The sequence below is a fragment of the Hemicordylus capensis genome, chromosome 2, assembly GCF_027244095.1.
Source record: "Hemicordylus capensis ecotype Gifberg chromosome 2, rHemCap1.1.pri, whole genome shotgun sequence".
Classification (NCBI taxonomy): Eukaryota; Metazoa; Chordata; class Lepidosauria; order Squamata; family Cordylidae; genus Hemicordylus; species Hemicordylus capensis.
In genome coordinates, this window is record NC_069658.1 from 202,313,295 (window position 1) to 202,335,746 (window position 22,452).

Here is a 22,452-nt window from a genome sequence, read left to right on the forward strand (position 1 = left end):
GCTGAGTTTGAAAATGTGTAGACAATGCCTTGATAAATATGAAGCTGGAGAAGATGCTGAATAAATAAGGAGCCTACGTAACTCTTTAGCCCTTTCCATTGCTGGAGAACCAAACTACACAAAATGGCAAAAAATGGCAGAACTGTGCAAACTAGAACAAATGATGCGAATTCACATAATTGGATTACTTTGGTATTAAATTTAAATGTTGTTAGCAGGAAGTACACACATCCTAAATCTTTCATCTCCTTATGGTCATCTTCCACAAATGACATCCAAACTGGCCTCTGGCATGTTGGCTTCCGGCAACCACTCGTGCAGTCTTCTTCTCGGGTGTGTATTGACTTCCAAATCCATCTCCCATCTGAGCCCGGGACTCTCTCACGTGCACAGCCAACTGAGCCTTTTGCAGGGGATTCTGGGAAGAGCAGTCAAACCTCTTGCAGCCCATCCCCAACTATTCCGTTAGCTAATTGTCCTAGAGAGCTTTGAGGATTTGCCTCTAGATCTATGATCAACATTTTATCTCGCACACACCCCTTCATTAACAGACACCCCACAAAAAACATTTAGAAGAACCCCATCAAACAAGAAACCCCAACAGGTCCAGCCAGATTCCCCAGCAGCTGCTGGCATTACTCTGTCTGCTGGACTAAGGTCTTGCGTGCCATTTCCAGAGCGCCTTCTTGAGTGTGGTTCCCCCCAATGAAGCCACTGGAGTGCACAAAGACACAGCGAGGGATTCCACTGAGCCGGGAAAGTTCCTCATCACGCAAACCTCGCCACTCCTCCAGAAGCGACAATCTGTTGAGGGGATGAGGGAAGAAAACAGAGTGACCACAAGGTAACCTTGCATCCAGGGTTGTCAGGAGAGGAAAACATTAGGAATAGTATTCCACAGGAAAAGTGAGGGGATTAGGGCTCTGTAATGACACTCCAATACAACCTGCCTCAACCCTGGGGATTTCCTTTGATGTTAACTAGGCCTTATTGTGGGGAATCATTCAGGGCAGGGTAACTAACTGTACATGCCTATTTCATTCTAGCCCGCAGCCATCATTTTCCTGCATTCCTAGTGTTTCTTGACTGGTGTTTATGCCTGGTTGATTTTTCCTGCTGCATCTGTTTTACAATGAGCCCATTCTCACAACCAGTGAGAAAGGGCAATAGGGTTTGCAGAGTGGAAGCCCTGAAGAACTTACCTCCCCGCAGACAGGCAGTTCTCCAGGGTCTCAGATAAGGGTAGTCTCCCACCCTAACTGGAGAAGCCAGGGATTGAGCCTGGGACCTTCTGCATGCAAATCAGGTGCTCTGCCACTGAGGTGGTGCTAGCTTCCAAATTCATGGTGATGGCTTTAAGCTTTAAAACCTTTCATGGCCTGAAACCTACGGAAATCAGAGGCTGCCTTTCTCCACATGAGCCTCCATGTCAGTCAATACATTACTTCAAGAAGAAAAAAAGATGCAGTCAAGACCAGGCTTCAGGGGCTATCTTTCCATGAGGTCAGAATGGTTGGGCCTCAAAAGAGAGCACGTACCGCTGTAGCCCCAAGGCTACAGAGGCATAAGGTGTGCTCCTACCTCTTGATTTTCAGAAGGGATTGTTAGATCCACTGCTTGAAGAACGCTGGGATTTTGTGGCTCCAGCACTTCTGTTTATCATCTTTATTCAGATTAAAATATTTTGTTTGTTCTGACATTTATTTAGCCATTTATATCTCATGACATGCAGGTGGACCTTGCTCTTCACAGTTCTGCGGTCCTAAAATAGGCTCCCTGTTGGGAATTCTCTGTGGTAAGAGAATTCTTTCTCATTATAGCAGAGTGCACAGAGGCACAACACAGTGGAATTTAGTTAGGCATGCGTGTATGCTGAGAGTAAAGTAACTTGGAGCCAGTTCATAGTTTCAAATCAATATAAGTGGTATTTATTAGAGAACTCCATTCTAGATAGGAAAGTGAGGAGTTAGGATCTCTAATCTATCTATCTAGCTGGATGCAGATGGATTCTACATCCTCTCTGCACACATGGTGCAGGGAGAGAGGCTTGCCATGTTGCAAGGTAGAAGGACAGGTAGGAAGAGAAAGAGGAAGGAGGAAGTTGAATTCCCTAAGAGTAGCAATCCACATTTCAAAGGGATAGCATCAGAGCAGTGGAGAAGGGATGACCAATGTCTTGACTCTCTAGCTCTCTGACTTACTAGTCTGTCCTCCACTGCTTGAGACAAAGAGACAGCGCAAAGTCCTTCACTTCCAACACCCCCTCTCGATGTCTCGTGACTCAGCTCACAAGATTCATTTTCTCTCTCAGCTTTTCAAAGCAGGGTCTTGGTAGTGGCTTACTGAGTATGTCTGCAAGCATTTCATTTGTTGGGCAGTAGATCAGCTTGATTAGTCCATCCTTCTGCAGACTTCTCACTACATGGTACTTCACATCAATATATTTGGTACTCCTCTTTACATCTTCTTGTCTGGAGAGTTGAATGCAGCTTTGGTTGTCTTCATACACTGGTATGGGCTGTGGTACCTCTGTACCTAGGTCCTTCAGTAGTTGACACAGCCATTGTATCCCGTGACTGCCCTGTGCAGCCAATACATATTCTGCTTCAGTGGTTGATGATGCTACTATGTCTTGCTTTCTGCTTGACCAGCTTATGGCTCCATCTCCATAGAAAATTATGTAACCACTGGTGGATTTCCTTTCTGTTAGATCTCCACCCCAGTTTGCATCTACATATGCTTCTAGTTTTTGTTGACTATTAGCTGGTAGCTTGAGCTTAAAGTGTGCAGTACCCTTTAGGTACCTAACAAGTCTTTTCATTGCATTCCAGTCCTTGACTGTTGGTGATGCAGTCTTTCTGCAAAGTAAGCCAACTGCTGTACTAATATCTGGCCTAGTGAGTGTACTAATGTATAAAAGCTTACCCAATGCTTCAGGATATCTATGGTTGTCAGATAGTGGCTCAGTTTGATCTTCTTGCTTTATGTAGTTGAATGCCCAAGTAGTGTGCAATGTTGCCAAGTCGCTTGACTTCCACTTCTCTGTTCAGATGATGCATTATTTCCTTGCTGTCATCTGGATTTTCATAGGCAAGAATCAAATCATCAACATACGCCAAAATGCAAGTCCACTTGCCATCTATGCGTCTCGTGTATAGACAGGGATCCGCGTTGCTTCTTTTGAAGTTTGCTTGAAGCAGCATATCATTCAGTTTTATATTCCATGCTCTGGCAGCCTGTTTTAAACCGTAAATGCTCTTTTGCAGTTTGCATACATAGTCCTCTTTGCCTTTCTCTAAGAAACCTGGTGGTTGTTGCATGTAAATGTCCTCTTCTAGTTCGCCATGAAAGAACGCAGTTTTCACGTCTACGTGTTCAACATGCATTCCTTTGCTAGCAGCAATACTTAACAGAGTCCTTACTGTGGTATGTTTAACCTCTGGTGCAAAGGTTTCATCATAATCTTCTCCATATTTCTGTGAATATCCTTTTGCTACTAATCTGGCTTTGTAGCGCTGAATCTCACCATCAGCATCATGTTTGAGTTTGAAAACCCATTTGCAGCCTATAACTTTCCTTCCTGGAGGTAACTTAGTAAGAGTCCAGGTTTTGTTTTTCTGTAGAGCCTCAAGCTCTTCAATTGCAGCGTGTTTCCACTTCTGGGCTTCTGGTTGTGGTAGCTGGGATATTTCCTCCCATGATGAAGGTTCTAGTTGTTCCGCCGTTCTTGCGAGGTAGGACAGTCTCGGAGCTGGAACACCTCTGTTTGAGCGCGTTGATCGCCTCACCACACCCTCTGTGGTCTCTCCCATTACCTCAGGTGTATCTGGTGGATCGCTGGGGGTCTCTGTGTCGAGTGTGGTTGGATCTGGATCTGCTGTCTCCTCCTCCTCAATTCCTCTGAGATCAGGAAGCATAATCCAGTCATCAGGGTGCTTGGTCTGGTTGCTTGCTTCGGTGTAGGCCCTCTCTGAAGGTGTAGCTCTTTCATTCTCATCAAAATACACCGCTCTGCTTATGGTTATCCTGTTGGTGTCAGGATCCAGAATTCTGTAGCCTTTGGACTGTGCTGAGTAGCCTACAAGAATCCCTTTTGTGGCCCTAGCCCCTAACTTAGTCTTTTTTTCCTTTGGGATGTACGAGTAAGCTGTGCTTCCAAAGACACGCAGATGCGTGATGGACGGCTTATGACCATGCCAAAGTTCATATGGTGTTGTTCCCATAGGCTTTGTGTGCATTCTGTTTTGTATGTATGTAGCAGTCATGATACCTTCTCCCCAGAATTTCTGTGGGAGGTGTGAGTCAGCAAGCATGCATATTACCATGTCCAGTAGACTTCTGTTCTTTGACACTTCATTCTGTGATGCGTTGGAAGCTGCCGTGGTTTGATGCACGATTCCATGTTCTCTCAGGAACTGCTGTGTGGCGCTGGACATATATTCTCCTCCATTGTCTGTGTGTAGGATCTTTGGCTTCCAGCCAAATTTGTTACTTGCCATCGCCACATATTCTTTTAATTTCTCGAGCATTTGTGACTTCTCCTTTAGTAGAAAAACACACGTGTATCGTGAGAAATCATCTGTTATAGTTAGAAAATATTTTTGATTACCTATGGTTGCTGGTAGTGGTCCAGATATATCGCTGTGGATCAGTTCAAGGGGTCTTTCGGTCTTCCTTTCACTCTGCTTAGGAAATGGCTTGTTAACTGCTTTGGACTCAAGACAACAAACACAGTTAGTTACAATGTCACATGGTACAAAATCAATGCCATTAGCTAATCCCTTTTCCTTCATGTTCTGGATTGACTCAAAACTCCTGTGTCCTAGCCGTCTATGCCACAGTTGCAAGCAGTTTTCATGCAGGCATGACTTAGCAAAGTTCACTTCATTAGGCTGGTATGCCTCAAGTCTTTCTCTGTCTGTAGATTGCTCTTCCACACAATAAAGACCTTTGAATTTAGAGCCTACAAGGCAAACGTCTCCATTCTGAGTAACAACACATTGTCCATTTTTAATATACAGTTCACAGCCTTGTTTTTCTAGCTTGGATATTGAAATCAAGGAGCTTGAGAAGTCAGGGATATACAAAACATCTTTAAGAAAAAATGGTTTAACAGATCCATCCAGCAATTTGCAATACAAAATTCCTCCACCTTTCTTCTTGGCTTTAATTGTAGTATTATTGCCCAAATAAACAGTCTCTTCAGGAATATCAAACAGTTCAGTATAGAAACCAAGATAATTTGAAATATGCACAGATGAACCAGAATCCAAATAAATGAACTTTTCATTGCTTTGCATCAAATTGACATTATAATTCCTGTTCAAATGTTTTTCTGTATTAAAATCCTTTGTCTGATTGAAAAACTTTGTCTGATTCTTGGGACAGTTCGCCACCTTGTGGCCAAATTGGTTACATAGAAAACATCTAAAGGCATTAGTCCCAGTTGGAGAAGTCTCTCTGCTGGCGGTCATGTGACCTCTCTCTCTGGACTTAGTTTCTTTGGCGGCGAAGCCAGATCTCTTTGTATGTAAATGTGGGGGCCCCATGCGGTTTCCTCTTGCAGCATTCCCTCCCCACCTCAGGTTTCCTCTGGAATGATCAATTGTTGCTTTAAGAGCAAAGTTACTTGCCAATTCACTTTCATAGCGTGAATTCAAAATTGTTCTTCTGCTTGTTTCTGAGGACAATGTTTCCACTGCTTTTTCAAAGCTTAGATTGGTGTGGGTTTCCAATTGGCTGATTAAACTGCTATAGCTGGGGGGCATGCTTAGGAACAGAGCTTCCAGCTTCTGACTCTCTGAAAATTGCTCCCCTGCTTCTTTAAATTGGAAAAAGAAATCTTCCAAAAATCCCACAAAAGTAGAAAAACAGTCCCCATCTTTATACTGAAGATCTTGCATTTTCTTTTTCAAATTAAAGGTGTATGCCCACCCTTTTTTCATATGCAAGGAATCTAGCTTGCTTAGCATTTCCTTTGAGGTTCCAAGATCACATATTGCATAAAGGAAATTTTTACTCACAGAAGCTGCGATCATCACTTGCGATTTTGCATCCTTAATTAGCCAGTCTTGTTTCGCCTTTTTCTCAGCAGTTGTGGTTCCATCTGTGGGGGGGTCCTCCTCAGTAACGTTTTGGAGTCCTTCTGCTTTCAGTGCAAACCTCAATCTGGTTTTCCATTCCAAATAGTTGTCTGCATTCAGGATAGTCAGCCTGAGTTTCCCTTCTAGGTATGCAGCCATCCTCACCGGCTCCAAAAGGCAGTTGCTGTAGATTAGCAATTCAAAGTGTCCACACTAGATCTCACTGGATCTCCTGGAACAAACCTAACTCTCTAGTTGCAGTACACGCAGCTCAAAATACTGGGCTCCCATAACCTGTTGGAAATTCTCTGTGGTGAGAGAATCCCTTTCTCATTATAGCAGAGTGCACAGAGGCACAACACAGCTGAAATTTAGTTAGGCATGCGTGTGTGCTGAGAGTAAAGTAACTTGGAGCCAATTCATAGTTTCAAATCAATATAGAAGGCATTTATTCAGGAACTCCATTCTAGATAGGAAGGTGAGGAGTTAGGATCTCTAATCTATCTATCTAGCTGGATGCAGATGGATTCTGCATCCTCTCTGCACATATGGTGCAGGGAGAGAGGCTTGCCATGTTGCAAGGTAGGCGGGCAGGTAGGAAGAGAGAGAGGAAGGAGGAAGTTGAATTCCCTAAGAGTAGCAATCTACATTTCAAAGGGATAGATCAGAGCAGTGGAGAAGGGATGACCAATGTCTTGACTCTCTAGCCCTCTGACTTACTAGTCTGTCCTCCACTGTTTGAGACAAAGAGACAGCGCAAAGTCCTTTAACTTCCAACACTCCCAACCTTGGCATATGCGGAACACAGAGGGTTAAGTTCCATGGACAAATGAACAAATTGGGGCTTGGGGTGGAAGCCATTCCTGGAAGGCTGGAGACCTGCGGAGCATAATAGAGCACTTTCTTTTGCAAACCCCCCACTTTTTTTTAGCTTTCGGGAATCTAACCCCGCATTTCCTCTGCCACAATGTCCTGCTATCCAACAGAGAACAGAACCCCCGGGGATAATGGGGTTCACCTGTACCTCCAAAGAGTTTTCAGAACCATTTTACATAACCTCTAGTAAATAAAAATAAATTGTAAGTTATTGCATGCCATCTCAAGCTGTGGAAAAACAGGCTATAAATGTTTTAAATACATGACGGGGGAAGCCTTAGTATGTTGCAACAAAAATACAAGTCCTGTGGCACCCTAACAACTGACTGGTTTATTGTGGTATACCCTGCCAGGGGCCAGAGCATCATAAGATGAAGTTGGCTCTGGTCCATGAAATTAGGGATGGGCCCGGACTGATGAAAAGGCCTCTGGACTGGTCCGGAGCTGGGTGGTTCGGTTCAGGGGTGGGTAGCTTTAAGAGCGTCAGGAGGGTTTACTTACCCCTCCCGCTGCTTTCCTGCTCTGGCGCCGTAAAGTTACGAGTTGCTCCGATGTTGCTTCCCCGATGCTGCTCTAAAAAAACCTCCCAGTAGTTCTTTGTGCGCGCGCACGTCAGAGACGCAAAGGACCACTGGGAGTTTTTTTTAGAGCAACATCGGGGAAGGGGCGGCAGGGAGGTATCCTGCTGCCCCAATTACTCGTAACTTTACGGCGCCAGAGCGGGAAAGCGGCGGGAGGGGTAAGTAAACCCTCCCGCCGCTCTTAAAGCTACCACCCACCCCAGTGCCGGACCGCAGTGTGGCGGTTCCGTGCACACCCCTACATGCAATTTCTGCCACAATGAATGTGTTGAGTCCTCAAGGTTCCACAGGAATCTTTGTTGCTTTTTAAAAAACGTGAGCACAGTTGTGCAACAGAAGAGGTGGTGGTCAGGATGTGAGGCCTTTCTAGAGCTATAAAATTTCCAAAGTGTCTCCCCAATCCTTCCCAAAGAGACAGAACACAAGGAGAAAGAGGCCTAGGAGTCCTTGCTCACCGGTTCTGGAAGGTGTGCAATCCAACAGGGACACACTGCACCCGCCACTGGCCAGCCTGATCGGTATACAAGATAAATTTGAGAGGCTTCTTCACATCCAGCTCTTGCTCTAGGCTGAAAAGATGCTCCTTCCATGGGCAGCCACCCTGTGCCAGCACCAGGATCTCACCGCTGGGGTCAACCTGCCCAGGAAAGAGATGCGCAGAGTTCATGGTCGCCAAGGTCACGGACAGCTATTTATAGGAAGGCCTGAGATTTTTATAGCTGTAAATCTAGTGCAGATTTATGATTTAGAATGTAAGAAGAGCACTACTGGATTTGACCAAAGATCCACCAGGTCCAGTATCCCATTTCTCACAGTGGTCAGTCAGATACTTCCATGAAGCTCAAAAGGAGAGCATGGAGGGAAATATCCCTCCCCTGCTGATGTTCTCCAGCAGCTGGAATCCAGATGCACACTGCTTTTGAACTTGGAGATTCCACACAGCCATCATGGCTAACCCGCCTTTGCCTTGGCGGTATACGGAACTTCCATGTTCAGAGACAGCCTAACAAAGAATACCAGCTACTAAACTTCATCAAGCCTCTAATGCAAAATCCAGGAGCACCATCCAATTCCTGGAGTCTCCGCTTTTTCTTTCTAGTCTTCATGGTGGTTCAGAGGCAGGCATGACAATGTGCAGTGTCCACTGGGCACATTCCACAAAGAAGAATACAATCCAAGTGACCTTGGTAGAATGGAAAACTGGGTTGAAACGAACACAATTAAATCTAAGAGACAAATCAAAGTTCTGCACTTTCGTTACCCATACGCTACTGCCAAGCCAGGTATTCCTCATCTTATAAACTGCATTTGATCTTTTTTGCCTAAAAAGATCAAATGCACAGTTTATAAGATGAGGAATACCTGGTTTGGCAGCAGCATATGGGGAACGGATCTCGGGAGTGTAGTCTATCAAAGGCTGAACATGAGCCAGCAATGGGATGCAGCTGCAAAAAAGGCGAATGCAATTTTAGGCTGCATTAACTGAACCATAGTTTCCAAGACCCAGGAAGTAATAGGCCCATTCTATTCTGCACTAGAGACTTTGTGTGAAGTACTGTGTCCAATTTTAGGTGCTGTGGATTCAGAAGGATGTAGACAAACTGGAATGTGCTCAGAGATGTCCAGGGGTCTGGAAAACAAGTCCTGAGGTAGAGGTGTAGCTAGGTAATGATGGAGCCTGGATCTAATGGCATGACAGGCCCCACCCCTTGCAAGATAAGCATCATATCCCTATATGTATGTTTACTGAAGATTAATCAATATGGGTATGTGAACTGGTTTGGTTTGAACCCCGGTTTGAGTACTCTGGGTTCAAATCAAAGCAGCCTCCCAAAAGGGGGAGCGGGTCCCAAGTTCAACCAGACTGGTTCAGGGGTCTACTTGTAAAGGGGCATGGGGACTTCCTAGAATTAGCAGGTGTGGGAAGGGCGGCAGGGCTACTTACTTGAATAGTTGGCAGCAGCAGCAGCTCCCTGCCCCGCTGGCCTCCTCCAGAGTAGCCCGGGCCGGCTGCAGCCCGATTCAGGCCTTCTCCAGCCCGGTTTGGGCCTCCGCACATGCTCAGAGGCCCAAATCGGGCTGTAGCCATCTTGGGCTACTCTCAAGGTCGGCAGGGATGGGGGGAGCCATCCCCACCAACTATTCAAGTAAGTAGCCCTGACTCCCCTCCCACACCCTGTAGTTCTAAGAGGCCCCCCTGTCCCCTTACCTGATTCCCTCTTATGAGTAGACTCCTGAACCGGTCTGGTTCTAATCTGGTTCGGATTTGAACCGAACCAGGCTGGCTGATTCCATGCAGATCCCTATTCATCCATTTCTGTCTATGAAAAGCACAGTAACCTTGCAAGTAACAACACAGTACTGCCAAACCAACACTGGAATAAAGCAGATGACTTATATGATGTTAAACACTCATTAAACTGCCATCACAAGTGCATCTCAGGATCATATCTACTTAACTTTTGCATAACACGTGAGAGACTGGGAAACATAATTTTCAAAGGACACCCAGCAGCACAATCCAGCACAGAGTTCGGGCATCCCCAGCAGGGTTTATTCTAAGAGTTTCTTCCAACCACTCAAGAAGTCAGTGCAGCGCCCCGCCCCACCACCTCCCAAACTGTGAGCACCTATCAAATTATTTCTAATTGGAAAAAAGTGGTGCGGAGGGGACGACAAGGAAGGGAAACTGAGAATAAATAGAGAACTTAAGAGAAAGAGACAAAGCGGGAAGGAATGATAGGAAAATAAAAGAAGGGAGGAAAAAAGGTGCCTTGCAAAGAATGGATGAGATTATTTTTCTCCCCAGACTACAGTTGAGGACTGAGACATCTTTTCTCAGGATGGTCCCACCGGCGCCAGCAGCAAGAAGGCCTGCACACGCTGGCAGCCTGGCCCGGGAGGCCTCACAGTCACTCTGCTTGCTGCCTGCCTGCCTGCCTGGCTGTTGCGAAGGTCACTGCCGGCGGACTGAACCAGAAGGCAGGATTACAGGGAGGGGTGCAACAAGGAAGGTCGGACTCGGGAGAAAGGGCTGCCCTGGGAGCTGGAGACTGAGTTCCGGGCTGTCGGCTCGGCGGCTCACCCAGCCCTGCCGTGGCAGGAGGGGACTGGGCATGCTGGGCCTGCGTTGCCTTGACAGCAGTCACACCCGGCCACCCGGTGGCAGTGCTGCCCAGTGGGAGCTGGGACAGAGTGCTGCACGATTTGGGGGCCCCGGGGGGGGGATGGGGGGGCTGCGCGGGGTAGACCTGTGCCCTGAAATTGGTGGTGGTGGTGGTGGGGGAACAGATGCCTCTGGCTGAAGGAGTTGGGCATATTTATTCTGGAGAATAGATAAAGGGGGGAGGGGCACAATAGCACTCAAGGCTGTCACACAGGAAAGGGCCAAGACATCCTCGAGGCTGTCCACACCACTGCTGGGGTTGGGGCGGGCCGAGGGGCAGGTAGGATCTTACTTACCTCCCCCCCCGCCCCCGAGGAGGGCTCCCTCTAGGCTTCGCTGAGCAGCGCAGCGCATGAGGGCAATGCCTGCTGTGGGATGCTCCTTCTCCCTGGCTCTATGGTCGGGCAGGCTGCCCAAAAGGAGCTGCCGACAGCTCACTTGCCCACCCTGCCAGGTGGTGAGGTCGGAAGGTGCATATGCACCCTCCGGCCTCACTTTCAGCCCAGATGCCTGGCAGAGGAGCACAGGGATGACAAGCAATCCCGGCCGTTCTCGCAACCAGCCCTACTCCTCAAGCAGAGGGTTTTCTGCATCACGCAGAGGATAAGGCAGGAGTCTTTCCCTAGCTCTACCTGGCGATGGTGCCAGAGACTGAACCTGGGACCTCCTGCACGCCAAGCAGATGCCCTGCCACTGAGTTGTGGTCCCATCCTAGGTCAAACCAGCCCACTTCCTGCTGGCATTTTGGTGCCACCAGAAGATGTTTCTTTTCCAATTGGCCTTCTCTGATGATTTGTGATTCATCAGCTCTCTCTCAGCTGTGTTCTTACTGACTGCTGTTTTGTATCACTTCTTGCATATTGTTTTTGAAGAACTGTGGTGAGTTGCTTTGAAAGGTTTTGTGGAGAAGTGGGATATGCCTTTCCACCTAAATGAAAAGGCTTGCCTGTGAATGCAGCCTTAATGCTGCCCTCCTCTTAGGAAGCCCCCTCCCTGAGAAGGGGGCAGTGATGCCGGCGGTACCTCAAAACGTTGCTGGATGGCCTCCTTCACAAGGGCTCGTGCAGGCAGCCAAGCACGGTGGTAGTAATCAAGCCGGTCCAAGAATTCAGTGCCCACCAGTTCCATGGCCTTCCGGAAGCCAGCCTGTGAAGACAGGACAGAAGTGTCAAATGGATTCTGAAACCGAATGCAATTGCTCCTTGGCAACGCAGCCTGTGCTGCTTCTGCCAATGTTGTAGTTACTGGCCTATTTGGAGTGTGCAAGGTGTTGGCTGACCCCTCTCTGCACTGCTCAAGATAAGCCAGTTTTTCTCCACTGCTCCCTCTTTGTTCTTTATCAGCTGAGATTTGTCCAGGCAGGTGGGAGAGATGGCTCTGAGCTGCTTCCCGGCCAGTAAACCTTTGCAAACAGACACCAGGGAATGGACGTCAAAAGCAGCCTGGGCCTCTAGAAAACAGATTAGGGCACCAAGTGTCTATGCCAAGCCCTTCTTACTACAACCTCAGCTGCCCCTGTGCTGAAACAGAGCTGGTGATGACTGGATGTGGAAGGCCCTTGTGGAAATCTGAAGGTCAGAACTGAAGTTACTGGACAAATTGCTGGCCCTTCCTCAGACTTCATCGTGCTTGACCAGTGTCCAGGAAACTTTCTTGGAACACCTCCGAGGCCCTCCAGTCCCAACTGCATAATGCAGATCAGAAGAGAGAGGAACTGCTGCAAAGAGAAACTGCTCCAGAGATCTCCAGAATGAACGGCCCATGTCCCATAAAGCAATACTCTCTGGTCCTCAAGAATGCAGAACTTCCATTCAGATGAAAGCCCAGAATAGCTCCTTGTTGAGAAAAGGGTGTAAGATAACAAATGAGCCTCTTCTTCTTGTGCCACAGTCTATCTTCAAGTCAAGTCTCCAGGCCTTGTTTTCTAAACTGGGACATAGCGTACTGGAAAGTCACAAAAGGCAGACGCTAATCGTATCTCTGAAAGAACGGTCTGATGGGCTAGTGGGGTGGAAGTTAGGGCAAAAAGTTTCCATCTCTTCTGGTTAGGGAAAGACTACAGGAAGAGACAGCCTTGCCTTTAGAGGTCTGTGGATCCAGAACCTCTATGGAGTGTGTGTGTGTGTGTGTGTGTGACACTTTACATGGGTTGAGTGTGCTTCCCAAGAGAAGATGCTTGGAAAAGGCACGCACACATTCACCTACTACCTCCCTTCGACTCTGCCCAACCTTTCAGAGTCCTACCTCAGTGTCTTGCTCCTTGTCATTCCAGCGGGGGTTCAGGTATCCCACCCTGGCACTCACGTTGGTGGTCATGGCGTAACGGGGCTCCCCGTCCCATTGGGAGATGCCGTTGTCTATTGCATCAATCTCCTCCACAAAGTTCTCGTAGATCTAAGGGGAGAAAATAAGACAGGGTGCACTCAGTGTGAGTCCCCTGAGGATGTGTTGTTGTGGCCCACAGACAATAACAATGGCCCATCACCTTACTGCTCCTTAAATGCTGGACCTTCCTGCTTGTGGCCACCTTACAGCTGCCTTATGTTTGCACCAGCAAACATACTACAGCCCTGTGGAAAATACTGCAACCCTGTGGATTTGTTACATACTGCAGAACCACGGGGGGGGGGGGGAAGCTCCCACATTGCTAGAGGCACATGTGAATCTTGCGCTCATTTAGGGGCATCAATTAGCATGCCTGGCTCCATTTCAGGCCGGATCTTTCCCAGTGCTCCCTGGAGATGCCAGGGACTGAATCTGCAACCTTTTGCATGCAAGGCACCATTGAGCTGCAGACCCTCCCACAAGACTGTCTTATTTTTAAAAGGGAACTTCAGCTAGCAAACGTTTGGGAAACACTGTTCTAGAACATGCCCCATAATCAGAACAGCAGTACACAGGATAGATGAAAAGCAAGGAAACCAACAACTAAGAACAATAAACACAAACTATGCAGGGTAGTACACAAAAGCCAGTACAGGAGAAAATGACGGCTCAAAGGGCTGGGAAAATGCAAAGGGTTTCACCTAGTCTGAAAAGATATCAGACTTAGTGCCAGGTGGATCTCCCATGAAAAGAATTCAAAATCTGAGACACCATCTCTGAAAAGGCTTTTTCTCCAGTCACCCCCTGCCTCACCTCTGATGGTGGTAGGGCCTAAAGAAAGAACCTTTGAGAGGTGATGGTAACTGGCAAGGCATGTAGGGTCCTAGCATCACCCTATGGGAACTGAGAACACTCCCCAAAATGTCATCAGTTCTCTCCTGTGGTCATATTATTAATTATTATTGATGATGATGATGATGATGCTATTTACACAGTCTACCAGATGTTATTGCCTGGATTGGTACATTAATTATCAGGCCCCTTCTAAGGGTCTAGGATAACTAAAGAATTAAAGATATCGTCGTAGTATTCATGCTGTCCCAAGTAGCGTGGCCTCCTGTAATTGATGTATTGTAATTTTATTGATGCCCAAGGTGTCAAGATGGTGTTCAAGCCCTTTTGGTACTGCACCAAGGGCACCGACAACTATTGGCACCACAATTGTTTTCTTTTTCCACAGCCACTCAATTTCAATCTGAAGGTAAATATGTTATAACTAAATAACCAAATAAGTTATTTTCTCCGGTTGTATTTTCATTGATTCAGCTATCCCCTGGGATTACAATATCAATTATCAGAACCTGATTCTTCTTGATAATGATGATGATAATGATGATATAGACAGCTTTTCAACAAGATCACAAAGCAGTTTATATAACGAAGAAATGAAAAGATGGTTCCCTGTCCCAAAGGGGCTCACAATCTAAAAAGAAAATTACAGAAGGGAGTCACCAGCTACAGCCACTGGGAGGTGTGCTATGGTGGGCTGAATCAAGACAGTTACATTCTCCTTGCTAAACGTGAAAAAAAATCACTCCTTTAAAAGGTGCCTTTGCCCAGTTAACATGGGCATATTGAAGGGTGGGGGTGGCGAGATTAATAATGGTAGACAAGCTCCCTTTCAGGGGTAGTTTGTCCATTGTGACAGACCGTCTCAGCAGGAATGGCTGATGAGCTTTTGAGAGCCCCAGGGTTCCCTAAAGCACAGTTTGAAAACTGGTGCACTATAGTACTGAGCACTTCTTTCTCAGTCTAAAAAGACCCAGAAGGAGAAAGAGAAGCCAGGAAAAAACCTCTAAGCCCCCAGCACGTCACACACAGGTTTCCGATCTAATGAAGGTTCTGCCATTAACTCCCAGAATGGAAACTGCTGAATCATTCCAGGTTAGTGGATACATGTGAGTGTTATAAAAGGCTTGAAGAATCAGCATTTAATTAATTATACAGTGGTCCCTCGACTTACGAACTACTCGACATTCGAAGTTTTCGACTTACGAACGACAAAAATGACCGGAAGTCGTTGCCGGTTTACATGCGGCTTCCTCGACGTACGAATGTTTAGATGCAGTTTCCTCGACTTACGAATGTTTCCAGACCTCCGTGGGTGCGCTTTTCGACTTACGAAAATTTCGACCTACGAACATGCGTTCGGAACGGATTAACTTCGTAAGTCGAGGGACCACTGTATTTGTATGCTGCCCCTTTGGAGAGGAGAGCTGGTCTTGTGGTAGCAAGCATGACTTGTCCCCATAGCTAAGCAGGGTCTGCCCTGGTTGCACATGAATGGGAGACTTGATGGGTGAGCACTGCAAGATATTCCCTTCGGGGGATGGAGCCGCTCTGGGAAGAGCAGAAGGTTTCAAGTTCCCTCCCTGGCTTCTCCAAGATAGGGCTGAGAGAGATTCCTGCCTGCAGCGTTGGAGAAGCCACTGCCAGTTTGTGAAGACAAGACTGAGCTAGATAGACCAATGGTCTGACTCAGTATATGGCAGTTTCCTATGTTCCTATCCAAAAGGCTCTGGGCGGTGCACAACAAAAACAAAACCCGCAAATCCATCATTTAAAAACAACCAATACCACAAAAAAGAATCAAACACAGTTTAAACCCACTAATCAATTTAAAACATTTAAAAACAGTTTAAAAACCTTGGAAGGCCAGACCAAACAAATAGGTTTTAAGGGCTCTCTTGAAGGCCCACAATGAACCCAAGCTATGGATTTCTGCCGGGAGTGCATTCCACAGCCCAGGAGCAGCTACAGGGAAGGCCCAGTTCCAAGTCGCCACCAGATGTATCAATGGTAACTGGAGACGGACCTCCTCAGATGACCTTAATGTGCGATGGGGATCATACAGAAGAAGATGTTCTCTAAGGTAACCTGGACCTAAGCCATTCAGGGCTTTAAAGGTAATAACCTGCACTTTGTATTTTGCCCAGAAACATAACGGGCATATTTTGAAAAGAGCTCACCTGTTCTTTAGAGTTTCTAAAGAAAGGGACCAGGATGTGGATTTATTTATTACTTCCCATTATTAGAAAACCTGCAGAAGCTGGGAGATCTCACCCACAAGCTGGTACCTTGTCATAGAGCACATGCACAACAGGATCCTCCTCATTTAGGCCCAGCCGCTTGGCCAGAATCTGGGTGCCAAAGTGCAAGTACACCAGTCCCGCACTGCTCAGCTTGGTCTTCCAAGGTTTATCAGGTCGCAGGCTGTGCATCGATTCTCCAAATGACCTGCAGCCAACAAGGAGGATCATGGGAGATCACTATGAAAAGCCACACAGTCATTTCAGGAAGACAAACACGTGAAATGGACTTTTCCATCAAGTAACCACAGGAGCCCAGCATGGGAGGGTGAGCTACTTGGCGGGGCGGGGGGGGGATGCTTCCCCCCTGTTCCCCTCCACTGGTACTTTGCATAGAGAAGAAGTCAGGTGGTTGCAATCTTCCCTTCCTCCCACTCAGTTCAAGTTAACAAGAATTCTCTACTTCATATCCAGATTGGTGGAATCAGTGTGGGCAACTTTAGACATTAGTCTGAAGGCTCGCTGTACCTGTGAGCAGCGGGGCGAAGGGGAGGAAGTCCCACCCCTGCTGCAGAACTCATCCCCACACCCCTTTGCTCACAGTCCAACAGTGCTTGTCTGAGGAGGGCAGAGACCTCCCTGGGAAGGCAGGCGATTGCACCAGCGACTGGGCGCAAGGACGAGTGACGTGGTGGGGGCGGGACTTCCTCCCCCTTCACCCCGCCACTCACAGGTACGGCGAGCCTTCAGGATAACGGGTGTGTGGGGGGTGTGAGTGTTTGTTTTACTTGTTTAAGACAAGTAAAACAGCAGCAAGCAAGCAAAAGCTGGAAGACACAACATAACCAGAGCAGTGTAGGAAAGGGCCATACATAGCATACATGGGCTATGGAAGCAGCTCCTTAATGAGAACTGGCTAAAACTACTGACTAATTTGCAGTACTAAAACTACTGTTGGGAACTGGCAAAACTACAAAATGTTTGTAATCACGGAACCTCCTCCCATCCCAATTAAGACTGCACTTTCTTCTTTCTTTCTGAGAGGGAGAGAAGGCAGGGACGGCTCCTTCTGGTCCCATTTGGTCCTATTGTTTGGCATGTCCCTCACCTGCTGTGAGTGGAGGGGAGGCAGACAATTGGACTGGGACACTAATAGGCAAGAGGAGCGCTTGGCTGCCCTCTCTGCCTCTGCATTGAAGGATTTAAAGGTAACATGTGGCAGGTCTAAGCTTGATTGGGGCAGCACTGGGAAGAAATGTGAGGGGCTCAACTCTACCTCTGGTGGTGATCATAACGATGCTTCTGAGGGTCATACTCGCCCCCAACGTCCACCACTACGTCACACTCCGACAGCAGCTGCGGATCTCGTGTCCGGACGATCTCTGCATCCTGGGGCCATAGCAAAGGGGCAAGAAGTACAGGAAACAAATGATGCCATTCTTGACATCTGCTCTAATGCTTACTCATTGCCACGGAGAAAAGAAGAGGCGCAAAATAAGTAAGACAACGGTTACCGAATCAACTTTGTGTTGGTACTCCTGCATGAAACATATGAAAGCGATATGTTAACTGCCTAGAGACTTTATAGGGGGTGGCATATAAATGTGATAGATCAGGCTTCCTCAAACTGCGGCCCTCCAGATGTTGCTGAACTACAACTCCCAGCATACCCAGCCACAATACATTGTGTCTGGGTATGCTGGGAGTTGTAGTTCAGCAACATCTGGAGGGCCACAGTTTGAGGAAGCCTGTGATAGATAGATAGATAGATAAATAAATAAATAAATAAAAGCTTTTGCGTTACAGAGAGTGCTTCATTAGGTGGCATGCATGTCCTTGCATGTAAAAATGTCCTGTGTAATTTGAAAGTTTGGTTATTTTATTCTATCCAGTATCTTTTATGTTGTGTTGTTGAGAAGTTTGTCCCAGTGGGAATCCTGTAGAGAGGGCAGGGTGGAGTCAGAAAGAAGAAGGGACAGAGAAAGAAAAATCAAGTTGTTTCTGAACAAACTCTTAGTTAAAACTATATAAGATTACTTTGTTTGTGAGGGAAGAAACTATAAAACAGTTATTCAGAACAACTTTTTGCCAGAGTCTAACACCTAATTTCACCTTTCCTGGTTTTGTACTCCTGGAACGCCACGAAGGCCATGCTGAGCAATTGCTGGGGCAAGAAGGGAGAGAGTAGCTGGGATATCTTCTTCTTCTGTGCTTTGTGGAGCGAACAGGGAATTAACCTCAGTCCTCAGGAGACTGCTCAGAACACTAGGGTCAGGTGAGCAATACTTCTGAAACTCTTCTTGCACCACTTCTCCCTCAGTCTAGGACTGGACCAAACTGTAATTAATCTAAAACACTGTTCAAGAGTTGGCCTGGATGAGGGAGTGGATCGATTAGCAACATCATGTAGCTGTGATAGGTACTGATAGATGTGTGTGTGTATGTGTACACACATATATATGTATGTAGACACAAAAACACACACCCATCAGCATGTTAGATGGTACTGGCACCAATATCAGCAGCTTTCTTTAGTCCTATCCAGACATGATGCTGTACAAGTGTACAGAAGTCTATACGCTCATGCATGTTTTTGTGTGAATGACTGTACCTTTGTTAATTTTTAAAGTATAACTATATTAATTAACAACAAGATTTAAAAGTTAACCTGGGTATAGGTCCCTCAAATGCATGGTACAGAAAGGGAGTGTACCGCAGTTATTCACAAAATAGCATGTGAACAACTGTACCTGTGTACACATCTCTCCTGTGTACACTGTACATAAAAGCCCCGTTCAGGTATTTTAAAGAGCGCTGCTATAACCCTGTACAGAGGTGTAAATGGATTGGAATCCTGTCCCCAGACCCGATCCATCAGTCATTGCTCCCCACTGCTCACACTTAAAGTGGCTTTTGTCTGAATACATGGGGAAGTGCCCTATCCGTCGTGTTCATGAGGTTGGATCATGAGGAGAGGAGAGCTGGTCTTGGGGTAGCAAGCATGACTTGTCCCCATAGCTAAGCAGGGTCTGCCCTGGTTGCATATGAATGGGAGACTAGCAGTGTGAGGACTGTAAGATATTCCCCTCAGGGGATGGAGCCGCTCTGGGAAGAGCATCTAGGCTCCAAGTTCCCTCCCTGGCATCTCCAAGGTAGGAGGGATGAGAGAGATTCCTGCCTGCAACCTTGGAGAAGCCGCTGCCAGTCTGTGAAGACAATACTGAGCTGGATAGACCAATGGTCTGACTCAGTACATGGCAGTTTCCCATGTTCCTATGATCACCCAGCTGGACTTCTGACCCTGTTTGCATGTATATGGCTACAGTGGCACTTTAAAAAACACTTCAATGGGGCTGCGTTGTACGAGTGCTGAACATAACATGAGAATATGGTTATCTTGCTTTTTAAAATCGAACCAAAACAAGTTTGTGGCTCTCATGACTAAATATTTATGAAAGTGTATGAGCTAAGTCAGGTGAAAATCTCACAAAGGCGCCGATATGTGAGTGGAGGCGGAGTCTCATTGGCCAGGGAGTGGGACACCCCCCCCCCCGCGCCCGTTCCTCCAGCAGACCCACAATTGCTAGAACAGAAATTCTTCAAAATGCACAACCAAGAGTGTGCAGGATTCATACAGGTCACACCAGTCAGCTGTTCTTGCTGCAGAATGTTGTCAAATGCAAATCACACACAGGGAGCACTGAGCTACGAAGAAGGAAGAGCACCTTGCGACGGGAAGGCCGGGTCTGCTTGCTTTGTGCCCCGCCGAGCACAAGCCGCCCGCCCCTGCCCCGCCCGCAAGCAGTAGGGAGGAAGGACCCCAGAGCAGCAGCAGCAGCCGCCGCCGCCTTGCAATTAAGAAACCCAGCCCGTAAGAGTGGAGCAACGTGCTCGTCTGTTCTGCAGCCCCGTGGTCCGCTGGAGCAGGGGAAGAAAAGTGACCGACGTAAGAGCAGAAGCCGGGCGCTTTGGCGGACCACGTGCCGAGGCCATTTATATATACCCGGGAAGTAGAAGAGAGAGAAATCTGAAGGTCCCCGGCTCAAGCCCAAGAGACCCGGGCAAGGAAACACGTGCGCACCTCTCGGTGGAGGGGGGAGAAGCTTCCCGGGAAGAAATCGGATCGGATCCGGATCGCTTACTTGATACGAGGGCAGCAGCCGCAAGAGGAAGCAGGCGAGAGCCTCGTCGCAATGGAAAGTTCCTCCGTGGGTGCCGATGCGGGCGGGCCGGGGGCGCTTCGGGCCCGGCATTAGGCTCCGACTCCAGCGTGGAAACCCGACCAAGCCTCGGAGCATGCGCATAGCGAGGGCTGCCTACCCCTGTTAGCTGCCCGCCCCTCGGCCCCTCTGCGCTTGTCTGCGGCGCATCGGAAGCTGCCGCGCATCCCCGGGCGGAAAAAGAAGTTGCATGCGGGCTTGGAATGGATGTCGAGGGTGGGCTTGACCTATCTAGTAGTTACCATCTTGGGATTTCGGCACTTACTTAGGAGAGTAAACAAAATACATTTTTAGAAAATTAAATTTTAATTATTTTTAATTTTAATCAAAATATTTTATACTCGCTTATCCTCAGAAGGTCACAGAATGCCTCAGATTTTTTGTGGCATGTTTGTTTGGTTCGTCCCTTGGTCTGGGTGCTTAACACTGAATGGCCTGTGAGAAGCCCCAACTTGAAGTAACGTTTTGGCTCAGTTTTCTGAACTGGTGGCCCATTTGCTAACTAAAAATTTCAATATGGCTCCCATTACAACAAGTGACCAGTGTGACGCTCCCAGTCAACAACCTACTCACCCTTTTGAGTAGACATAAGGTTATAGCCTGCCCTGCAGGTGAGAGAAATGGATATCCTGAGCTGCAACATCTAGGCTGCGGTGTCTCAGGTCTTTTTGAACCCCCGTGCCCAGATCTTGAAATATCTATATTTTGCAGACCCTGATACCCTAAGACTAGTGTTCTCTCTAAATTTTGTCTGTGTGTGTGGAATGAGTTTTGTTCTGGGCAGCAGTATCAAGGCAGTGCATGTGCAGAACGCACCTGCATTCAGAGTGAGGCCTTCCTGATTCAACCTGAGTGGGATCTAAAATTAACTGAGTGGACATAAAAAAACCTTGGGAGCGTGTGCATGTGCACATGCCTTAGAGGAACACTGCTGTAGAGGGGACACTGCCTAAGACATGAAAACACAGTGTTTCCCATACCTCAACATTCTCCTCAGTGTGGCATTAAACATCCTTTGCACCCTTCACGCCCTGTTGCTGAGTGCAAAGCTCTGTAGAATGGGACACTATCCAAAACTACCGTAGCATTTGAAAGGGGAATAGAACAAGTCAAAAACGAACCAATCTGGTGAAATGGCTAGTGTTGGACTTGGAGCATCAATCAACTCCTTGCTTAGCCATGAAGTTTGTTGGGCAACCCTGAGCAGGCCACCATCTCTCAGCCTAGGGGACCGCACAAGGTGGTTGTGGGGATGAAAGCAAGGGGGCTATGTAACCTACACTGAGTTCTTTTGAGGAAGGGTGGAAATAAAAAACAATAATGAAGAATTCTGATCCCTCCCTGAAATCACATACAGAAACCTTGTCCAAATGTTTGTTTGGTATTGGGGTATCCTGCTGGAGGCAAGGGTGTGTGATTTGGGATACAAAGCCTCAGTTCTGTTGTGTTGGCCTTAGCTTAGGGCATCATGTTTGCAAGCACTGTATTATTATTATTATTATTATTTTTACATTTATATCCCGCTCTTCCTCCAAGGAGCCGAGCGGTGTACTACAAACTTAAGCAAAAACAAAAGTGTGAGCTAGCCTCTCTTGTAGGGGGCAGTCTCCCAGAGCAATGATGTGGTGTTGTATTTGGGGAGTGCAAACCAGGACTAGCCCAAGAACCTTGGATGCTTGAGAGAGGGATGTGCACAGAACTGGGCGGGGGGGCGGGGTGTGTGTGCACTTACCCCTCCCACTGCTTTCCTCTTGCTGGCATCTGATTTCAGGAAAGCCCATGGGGCGGCAGTGTACCTCCCTGCTGCCCTGTTGCCCCCTTTTACCGGAACTACCTAGAACTGTGTGCGCCCGCACGAATGTTGGGTGGGCGCTGGTGGACGCAACATGTGCACACCCATGGCAGCGCACGCAGGTGCGCCAAATACTTCTGGGAAGTAAATGGGAGCAACGGGGCAGCAGGGAGGTATGCTGCTACCCTGACGGGCTTTACTGAAATCAGATGCCGGCGGGGGGAAAGCGGCGGGAGGGGCCTTCTAACCGGCAGAACCACCTGCCGGTCGAACTGGTTCGGAGGCCCATAAAGGGCTTCCAAACTGGTTCTGTGCCCATC

The 22,452-nt window shown here is 47.5% G+C and overlaps 1 protein-coding gene across 2 annotated transcripts; it reads right to left on the reverse strand.

The window, feature by feature from the left end:
* Positions 1-184: 184 nt before the first annotated feature.
* Positions 185-20,474, reverse strand: MYG1 (MYG1 exonuclease). Of its 2 annotated transcripts, XM_053298774.1 has the most exons (8): positions 20,263-20,474; positions 17,397-17,509; positions 16,169-16,328; positions 12,951-13,100; positions 11,730-11,852; positions 7,996-8,177; positions 6,024-6,267; positions 634-804 (listed from the first exon to the last, which is right to left on the reverse strand). In XM_053298774.1, exons 1-8 carry the CDS (start codon positions 20,422-20,424, stop codon positions 769-771), a joined length of 1,170 nt encoding a protein of 389 aa, XP_053154749.1. In that variant the 5' UTR covers positions 20,425-20,474; the 3' UTR covers positions 634-768. The 2 variants fall into 2 exon arrangements, with proteins under 2 accessions (XP_053154750.1, XP_053154749.1); XM_053298775.1 differs by lacking the exon at positions 6,024-6,267 and having other exon boundaries at positions 185-804; positions 20,263-20,464.
* Between the last annotated feature and the right edge of the window lie 1,978 nt (positions 20,475-22,452).